The 10,217-nt window shown below is 35.4% G+C and overlaps 1 protein-coding gene across 1 annotated transcript; it reads left to right on the top strand.

Annotated features, from left to right (window-relative positions):
- Nucleotides 1–4,937: 4,937 nt before the first annotated feature.
- On the top strand, nucleotides 4,938–10,015 carry LOC122298546 (putative wall-associated receptor kinase-like 16). Its single transcript, XM_043108350.1, has 4 exons — nucleotides 4,938–5,083; nucleotides 6,450–7,500; nucleotides 7,647–7,826; nucleotides 8,396–10,015. The coding sequence occupies exons 2-4, from the start codon at nucleotides 6,930–6,932 to the stop codon at nucleotides 9,610–9,612; spliced, it is 1,968 nt and encodes a 655-aa protein (XP_042964284.1). The 5' UTR covers nucleotides 4,938–5,083; nucleotides 6,450–6,929; the 3' UTR covers nucleotides 9,613–10,015.
- Nucleotides 10,016–10,217: the final 202 nt, after the last annotated feature.

Here is a 10,217-nt window from a genome sequence, read left to right as displayed (position 1 = left end):
ACTTGTGTAAGCTGTTTCACGCAAAATGTGGGCTGAAAATGCTTTGAAGCACCATAAACACCCATTAAGAGAAGGTTCTTATTGTCCGTGCAGGAGATTTTACCAGATAGAAGTTATGTAATTGCAATATCCCTTCTCATACTTTCATTTTACACATTACGTTGTGCTCTCTTTCAATTATATTATTTGATCTCTAAATTAACATTAAATTTTCTGATATACTAACAAACTTAAATGGCTGTTCATTTAATTCAGGAACAGCCATTTTGATGGAGCAGTTGGACCGCCAAACTTGATGCACACCAGTTTGTTTTGTGGGTGACCATTTTCAGGTCATTTAGAAATTTCCAGTTCTGATGCTGAACAATGATGCATGCATTACTTTAATTATAGTTGGGACAGTTTGTGTTTCAAATATCATTTGTTAAGACTATGATTATGATATTAAAGGGCTATCCGTTCTATATAGATTGAACGGGCATGTAGGGATCATGTGAGGGTTGCTGCTGAGCATGGGGATTTTTTGAGGTACACAGCTTCCCACTTCATTCTCAATGAAAAATTGGAAATCTGTGTAAGTTGTTGCTGCATATCACAATGGTTGATATGATTTTGTGGCTGTTTTGGTTCTGAATGTCACATGGGCGAGGTGCTCTGAATTGATGTAGAGCATATGCTTGAAAGTTCTAGTGGCCAATTAGGGAATTTGCTAGTTTTCTTGGAGGAAAGAGCCACAATAGATCCCTTTAAACCTGTATGTGACTTGGATTAAGCCTAATTTTTCAGTTATTTTCAATATGGTAGCAATGATTTGGATGACTTTTAGGAGTTTGAGGAGATGGTTGAGGTTGATAAGGGCAATGGTGTGACAACATTGAATAATGACATTGCACCAGAAATTCTTATAATCTTGGTTATAAACACACACAAGAAAAAGACCAACCAGCTTTGAGAAATGGCCATTTTAGTATGCAGAAATTGTTGGAGACTCTTCTAATTAGATGAATCTTTGTATGTTTCTCTTCATATTATATTAACCCACCAATATGGTGAGTTTTTTCTCCATTTATGTGTTGGGAAAAATAAATGGTGGGTAACATGTGTGCTAATATGCTGTCTTGGAGCACTATTTGTGGGTTGTGTAATGCTGAAGCTGAGACTCATGTATGCTGTCTGTGGATAATGATTAGAGTATACAGGTGTGCATGTTGGAATATGTTGGTATGGGTCTGTTTTAATGCTCTATTTGACCATTAATAGTTGTCAATATATACTCTAGTGTAATTACAAGTCCATATAGCTAACATGTATGACTTGAGAGGATAATATCTCACTTGAAAATTTTACTTGCTACCCTACAGACACACACTTCTAAATATATTTTAGAGGCAGCAATTTTTGGGTTCAGCCCAAACTGATATACTCAGAATTTATAAGTTGTAACTTTATATGTTTTTTTTTTTCAGACTTAAAATGGCTTTACTTAAAAATATTCTATTATAAATGCACATAGGAAAAAGACCAACCAGTTTTGAAAAATAGAGAATGTAGTATGCATATTTTGTTGGAGACAAGATTCTAGTTAGATGAATCTCTACATGTTTCTGGTTCATATTATAAAAACTCACCAAAAATAAATGGTGAGTTTTTCTTGCCTCTTGTGTTGGAAAAAATAAATGGTGGGTAACTTGTAGACTTAATATGCTGCCTTGGATAACTATCATTTTTTGGGTTGTGTACTGCTCAAATGCATATGTTAGAGCTGTCTGTGGGTGATTACAGGTGCTGATATTGGAAAATGTTTGTAAGGCAGTGCCCTTTTTATGCACTTTGTTGTTAATAGTTGTCAATAAATTGGACTTACAAGTCCATATTAGCAAGCTGTATGACTTGAGATTATCTATCAAACTAAACTGATAAATTTACTTGCAACTCTACAGACACACTTCTAAACATGTTTTTAAAGGCAGCTGTCATTTTGGGTTTTGAGAAAATAGTTATAACAGAATTTATAACTAGTGGCCAAATTGTTTCTGTATTATCCTATCTCATAGTTAATTTGGTTTTTGGATATTTATGTTAGGGTCAGGATCCCCATTAAGATTTTTGATGTTTGAGGCAATTTGCAGTAGATTAGAACCATAGCACAGTAAATAATTTCCAGAGTACATGCATAACTTATAATATAAGCTTTGATGTATTTAGGCCTAATTTCTGGGTTCAGCAGTGATGTAATAAATTGATAAATCTAGTTGTCACTTCTGAAGATCATCAACATTGAACTTTATATACAATATGTACAGCTATACACGTTGTATGTGAGTACTGCATGTAATTGCCTGTAAGATAATTAGTTGCAGATGCATATATATATATATATATATATATACTGTTTGTATAAATTGAGTAAAACCTTCTAGAGTTCTTGTGTGTGTTAAACTTTCAAACATCTTTACAGTGTAATTATTTACAAGAAGCAAATTTAAAAGCGCTAGTGGTTTGTGCTTAAGGGTGTTTTGCTTAAATGACTGTAAATCCATTTCTAGATTTTAGATTTAGACCTTATGTTCTACTTTTTGGCAATTGGTGATAATGAATGAACATTAAAGTCATAGGCCTAATTGAGTATTATTGTGTTGGTCATTATTCAATGTTCTTATGTGTTAAAGTAATCGGTTTACGTAACGAAAATCTATATGGTCATTGACAGAATGGATCGGAGAGATTGAAAGGCTGAAATATGCTGAACAATGAATCCCCCCCCCCCCCCACTTGATGCAGACGTGTTGAAGCTGTTCTACCCAATGCCCAGGTGCACGTTGTTATCGATGACATGAACTAATTTGCACTATAGAAGAGCAGGATAGTTGAGCAATTGTTGATGAATGTGGATGTTTTCAATTAATGTTTAGGAGCAAGAAATGGGATCTATATATTTAGTAGTTTGTAAGTACTATGTAGGTTTTGCAAGTAGAAATTGGTCCACCCCAATGTATATAGCTCATGACTGCACATTAATGTGAATTTCCCACTGAGTTTAGATGAATGAATGTGTTTGATTTATTATATTCCTCAGAAAAAGGTATTTTCCTATAATGAAAGTAGTGAAAGAATATTAATCTATATTTCGTTTGTCTAAATTGGGTGTTGTCAAAACTATAAGTGTTATATAGCAATGGAATAGAATTGGATATAGGTTTATGTGTGAATGGTTCATGTAGGAAATTTTAAATTTGTGGTTATGCCAATGAAGTTATGTAATTAATTGTTGTTACTTAACAAAGTATTAAGTTACATAAATTAAATGAAGTTTAAGGTATTAAGAAAAAGTTCATTGATTAAGGGGGCTAGGTAATATCATGATTAAATATGTGAACATTACTAAATAGTTCATTATATTTCTTACTAAGTTTGAAAAATATGGTTATATATATAACAGATATATCAGGCGAGATAACGATCTTCTTAAAAAAAAAACGAAATATAACTAATAGCAGCGCTTTTCAAAGTAATTGCAGCGCTTTTAAATGCTGCAATTATACTTTAACAACGATTTTTCAGACCTATTACAGTAAATCAACAAATTGCAGCGCTTTATTCAATTTTCCAACGTTTTCATTACGCTGCATTATCTTATTTGCAACAATTTTAAATTAAATCGCTGCAATTACTTAGCTCCCTTCAGCGCTTTTACGCAATTTTCAGCATTTTTTAGCACTGAAAAATATTATTTCCAACGATTTTGTAAAAAATCGCTGGAATTAAAATTCCTTTCTAACAGCGATGTTGGTATAAATTCCAGCGATTTTAGATACGCCAATTTCCCATACTGCGATGGAAACATGTGTAAGAATAAAACCTATTTGCAGCGCTTTTAGTTGGATTTTCAGCATTTATATTACGCTGTCATAGAGAATTAGCAACAATTATTAACAAAATCGCTGCTATTGAAAACTTAATTCCAGCGCTTTTAGAAGTTAATACAGCGCTTTTAGATGCTGAAATTAGCTATTAACAGCGATTTTCCCGACATGCATAATCAAAGTACGACTAATTTTTCATAATTGCAGCGCTTTTGGCTTCAGTTTCAGCATCTAAATTACGCTGAAAATAATCAGTTCCAGCAATTTTTAGTAAAATCGCTGGTATTGGATTCTCAATTCCAGCGCTTTTTGGAGTAATTGCAGTGATTTCTAATGCTGCAATTACTCGTCTGCAATGATTTTTCAGACATTATAGCAACAGAGTTTAATCTGATTGCAGCGGTTTTAGTTGTATTTGCAGCATCCACTTTACGCTGAAAATAATCATTTGCAACAATTTATAATATATTCGCTGCAAATTGCCTACATCAATTACAGCGATTTTGAAGTTATTTGCAAGGATTTAGAGTGCTGCAATTAAGATTTCTCAGCGATATATGTGTATATGGTTGCGGGCAGTTACAGCGATGTTTTGTGGTTTTAGCAAGGAAAATAAATCGCTGCTAAACATTTCAAAAGCAGCGATTTTTTATTTTTCGCTGTTTTGAGCAAAAAAGATGCGATTATAGCGGCGACTCTGCAAGGATTTTGAAAGCGCTGGAATTGAGTATATACAGCAGTTTAGAGGCTTTATTGCAGCGATTTTAAGCGCTGTAAAAGACCTGATTTCTTGTAGTGGATATTGATAGCTTTGGAATGGTTAGCCCCTACGGGGAAAAGAGAAGAGTACGTACGCGTTTGAATAGTAAAAGTATTTCATCTGATCTCATAAATATATCTTTTCCAAATTTTCATATAACATATAATAAATAATTCAAATTTTTTAAATTTTAAAATAATAATAATATTAAAAAATAATATTCTAATAATATTTTATTTAACTTTCAATTTTAATCTCAACTCATTTCATCTCAACCCACCATCTAAATCCCACCTAAATTGACTGGTGGACACAAGACTTGCTAGTATATATCTTCGTTCTTAGTTAATGGATACTAGGTTGTTTAAATTTTCGAAAAAACCAGTAGAGCTAAAGATCAAGAGAGCGCGGAAGCTGGAGGAAGTGGCTAATATTTCGAGGAGTTGCTCAAGAACGAGAGGTGTGGATCATATATAGATCACCTGCCATGGAGAAAGTTATAGTCTGGTTCTCCTTCAATTAATTACTTTTCCCTATCAGTGCTCAGAAAAAGAATCCGTTTTACTTTCCTGAAAATGAGTCAAATAATCTAAAGATGAAGTATCTATTCAGAACACTGCCCCTAATTGTAGCCTTTGTCAGGTCATGTTCTCTGTGTTTAATGTGTCATAATTAGTTCAGTGATTTGTTTGGGGCTAGTCTGAAGTTATAACTACTGCTTGCTTTTCTTTCTTTCTCTCTTATGTAACTCAAGCTGCTTGTTTCAAACGTCAGACAATTCTCCAATCCCAAAAATTGGCATCCTAGCCAATGATACGAAATACGAGAAAGTTTATAAACTATGTTAAGTTTGGTGTAGGCTAGTATCATTCTTCTTTGGTTGTGCAAGGTTCTTGCGGTTGTTGCCTTGTTGGTGGTTGCTGCAAAAGTGATGGCGCCTTGCTTGTCATGCTGCTGCATGCATGCATACTGCTGTTGATCTGGCTTTAGGGATGTACATGACCTGTACTGCTGTCTGTCGTGGCCTTGTGCCCTCAAATTGACACTTGTAGTTATACAACTATTTGAGTATTATTAATATATTTCTTGACTTACCCCCCCCCCCCCCCCCCCCCCCCCCAAAAAAAAAAAAAAAAAAAAAAACTCGAGCTGCTAGAATTCACACGTATTTCTTGCGTTTTTGCATTGAATGAAACCTTTCCATCCCAAAGAAGAAAATAAAATTCTTACGGTTCCATATCCCCTTGGTGGACAAAAAGAAAACATTCTTTTAAGGTTTTACCAATAGTGCTCAAATTATGAGATCAGGCGGGGGTGAGGCAGTATACTCAAAGAATAAATAGGTATGTGTTGAAAAAGTTTCACATACTTTGGTATGCAATCAAAGAGAAAAATATATAATGCTTTTGGGGATGGAGAGCGTAATAACTTTTAATAAGATAAATCAAGTGCGTTTGTGTTGTTTCTGCCATATAAAAGTACATGAGTACTAGATTAAATGTCGGTTAAAAGTAGGAAATTAGGAATAATATTATAGCTCGATTTTCAGCTATATATATATATATATATATCTTGATCAGTTGATCTCGAAGCTTTAAAAAAGCCTTTTCGTTAAGATACTTTTTTGGAACGGCCTGTACGTATTGATCATGACTAGTGTAAATAAGACGATCATGAAAAGATGTATAGTTTATAATTTTTTTTTTAATATTCTTTAAATTGGATACAAACATCAGAACGAAATTAATTAAACCCCTAAAAATAGAAAAGCTAGAATTTTTTTTATTGATTTATGTATTTTTAATGCTTCTTGTTACCTACCTCAGGTCCTTTCTAACTGTTCATCAGGCCAGACTTAAAGTCTCTCCCTATATATCAACTTGTTTTATAAGAGGGAGGCGCAAAGAAAGATAAATTTATTTAAGATCGAAGCACATATAGACGTAAAAGGAGGTAAGCCATGGCTTTGCGTGGAAAGCTTTTGCAACAAGTTGTGCCTGCTACTACTAATTATTGGGGTCACAGTTTTAGCAGCATCTCAACCCAACAATCCGAGCTGCAACCGCACATGTGGATCTTTTAAAATCCCCTACCCATTTGGCACAGGCGAGGGCTGCTACCTCGATCCATCGTTTCTCATCATCTGTAACCACTCTTTCCAGCCCCCCAAACCATTTCTCGGCGTTGATAATATAGATGTCCTAGGCCTCAACATCTCCCTTGATGGTGAACTTCGAGTCTCAAACTTGGTTGTCCGTCGTTGCGAATGGTGGCCAACGTATGATAATCAGACTAGTCTCCACCGCATGTCTGCCTTGCTCAAGTTGTCCAGTTTTCACGTCTCACATACGAAGAACAGTATCTTTGCCGTTGGCTGTAACTCCTTTGCCTACATAAGAGGCTCGCGAGAACAATTCGGGTATAAGTCCTTCAGGGCCGGATGCTTATCACTCTGTGACAGCGATACCAATTTGGTTAACGGCTCTTGCTCCGGCCTTGGTTGTTGCCATTCTGCTATCCCAAAAGGAGTAAAGAATTATAGTTTGACTGTTCGGAAGTTTTACGCTAATATTGAATCCAACAGTAGCCAGGGGGATTCATGTGCTTTCGGTTTTATAGGGGAAACAGAGGCATACAAATTTTCCCCCTTGGATTTTGAAAATTTCACGAATAGGGAGACTGTACCCCTGGTGCTTGATTGGGCAATTGGAAGTACGACGTGCAAAGATGCTCATAAAAACATGAGCAGCTATTTATGCAAGGCAACGAATAGTAATTGTTTCGATTCTAGCAACGGTCTTGGGTATCTTTGCAACTGCTCCTCTGGTTATCAAGGGAACCCATACCTTCCTGATGAAGAAGATGATAGTTGCCAAGGTAATTATTAATTATTAATGGTGTTTATTCGTTTAATTACTTTATAAGCCTTGTCTTCTTTTTCTTAATTCGACCTCATTTTGGATGATCAAATTTAATTGTTGTATTTCGATGATGACGGGCTAGTTGTGGTACTCGTGTTTCAGATATTGATGAGTGCAAAGATCGTCCGAATCCCTGCAATGCTACTGCAACATGTACCAACACTAACGGGAGCTACAAATGTATTTGTCCCAAGGGATATGAAGGCGATGGGAGGATGCCGCCAGCTGGAACAGGTTGTAGTCGAAAACTCGGTCAATCCAAGATCATCATTATTGCCCTTGGTATGTATAACATATATAGGAATGGTGGTATATATTACAGTACAACTCGTCTCTTTTATTTTCTTTTTTCTTTTTAATTTACTAGCTACATATATACATGCATGATGGATTTGGTTTCCCATGCAATTACCTCACTCACTTCCCATGGAATAATTATAATTTGGTCTAAAATGAACCATTTTGATTAATGTAAAAGTCTTTTAAGATAACAAAATTAATGTTTTAAGATGGGTAAGTTAATTCAAACCTTTAGTTCACTCTTTATATTCCATATAATTTGTAACCTTACCTTTAGTACTATGAAACGCAGTTGAAATCTGCTAATGATATATCTTTGGTTCTCCAACAGTCACTAGCTACAGCTAGCTAGGCTTTAAATCTTTCTTTTTAATGATCGCTCGCCAAGTTAAAACTTGAAACTCAACTCCTTGTACGTCATTTTTGTATATTACATATATTAGACATTGAAATATCAGCTTTGTTGAAGTCATTGTGCTATAATGTTAGTGTCTGAAGAAGAAATTGAAATACATTCTCTGTGTTCCAAATGTATGCTTGAACAATTACAGGTGTCTGCATAAGCCTCCTAGTCCTACTCGTGGGAAGTTCGTGGGTATATTGGATAATGCAAAGAAGAAAGCTAGTTAAACTGAAACAAAAGTTCTTCAAACAAAATGGTGGCTTAATCTTAGAACGACAACTCTTGAATCAGAAAGAATCTGTTGAGCCAGCTAAAATCTTTAGTGCAGAAGAGCTTGAAAAGGCCACTAACAACTATCATAAAACTAGAGTCCTTGGCCAAGGAGGCTTTGGGACTGTTTATAAAGGAGTTTTGCCAAATGATAAAGTGGTTGCCATTAAGAAGTCCAATGTTGTTGATCAGAGCCAAATTGAGCAGTTTATAAATGAGATGGTCGTGCTTGCTAAAATTAACCACGAGAATGTGGTTAAGTTACTAGGTTGTTGTCTTGAAACCGAAGTACCCTTACTAGTATATGAATTCATAAAAAAGGGGACACTTTTTGACCATATTCATGATAAAAACCTATCATCCTCGCTCTCATGGGAGAAACGTCTGAAGGTAGCATTGGAAACTGCAAGAGCCTTATCATACATACATTTTGAGACTTCTATGTCTATTATACATAGAGATGTGAAAACTACAAATATACTTCTGGATGATAACCACACAGCAAAAGTGTCTGACTTTGGAGCTTCAAGACTGGTTCCTCTTGACCACACACGATTAACAACCGTGGTGCAGGGAACTTTGGGGTACTTGGACCCAGAATACTTCCATACCAGTCAACTAACTGACAAAAGTGATGTGTATAGCTTTGGCGTTGTTATTGCAGAGCTGCTAACAGGTGAAAAAGCACTTTCCATGGATAGGCCTGAAAGTGAAAGAAATCTAGCAATGTATTTTGTTACTGCATTAAAAGAGGATCGCCTCCTTCAAATTATTGATGATCGCATTGTCAAGGAAGGTAATATTGAGGAAATCAAGGAAGTTGCTAATATAGCAAAACAGTGTTTAAAGGTAAGAGGGGAGGATAGACCTAGTATGAAGCAAGTAACAAAGGAGCTAGAGGGATTAAGACTTTCGGAAAAACACTCATTGAAAAAGGTTGATCTCGACACACAACAGCCTAAAAACTTGCCAGATGCACCTACACATTCTTTGGGAATTGATGTCGACATCGCCAGCTCTTCTATCAGTACCACTATTGCAGATGATAGCATGAGAAATCAAGTAGTGAAACCAACAGATAATGATGCCAGATAATCTGTTCATCCTCATTGAAGGCTAGCAAAGACTATCTCTCGTCAACATTCATCATCACCACCCATTTTCTCCAGTTTATTATTTGCCCCTCCCCCACCTACTGGTCCTTCCTTACTCTCTCTTTCTGCCACTCAACCACATTCTTCCTCCAATTCTATTTCTCCTGTCACCCCCTTCTCTCTCCAATGAAAGGAAATTTGATCTCCTTGTATGCATGTTTTAATATTGAAAGAATGTGATCATAGCTTTATATATCATGTTCATGTACGTGGTAATTGAGAGCTGTGACATGTATATATGATATTCTGTTGGGTGATTGTAATGTTACGTATGTGTTCTATGTGAAATATGCAATATCTTTGAAAGCTTTTGTGAGAATTTAGTGAAATGAATTGTTAGCCTATTTCCATGCACTACGTACTTTACTACTTTAGAATGAAAAGCTTTTAGTTAAATCCTGTATCGGTTATCCGAGGAGATAGATCTAATTTTAATAAACACTGTAGAAGAAAAAATCTAAATCCATCTACAGGATTAATTAGCTTAATTAGTACGAAAATATAATAAAATATTTGGTGATAAACCGCAAGCTGCTAGGTACTTGA

The sequence above is a fragment of the Carya illinoinensis genome, chromosome 16, assembly GCF_018687715.1.
Source record: "Carya illinoinensis cultivar Pawnee chromosome 16, C.illinoinensisPawnee_v1, whole genome shotgun sequence".
Taxonomy (NCBI): domain Eukaryota; kingdom Viridiplantae; phylum Streptophyta; class Magnoliopsida; order Fagales; family Juglandaceae; genus Carya; species Carya illinoinensis.
This window is presented reverse-complemented; position numbering and strand designations above follow the sequence as displayed.

What these genes read in the sequence shown, in the direction of transcription:
- LOC122298546 (XM_043108350.1), top strand. Translation starts at nt 6,930, where the DNA reads ATGTCTGCCTTGCTCAAGTTGTCCAGTTTTCACGTCTCACATACGAAG. An exon ending in AGAAGATGATAGTTGCCAAG is followed by an intron (nt 7,501 to 7,646) that starts GTAATTATTAAT and finishes CTCGTGTTTCAG; the next exon opens with ATATTGATGAGTGCAAAGAT. An exon ending in GATCATCATTATTGCCCTTG is followed by an intron (nt 7,827 to 8,395) that starts GTATGTATAACA and finishes GAACAATTACAG; the next exon opens with GTGTCTGCATAAGCCTCCTA.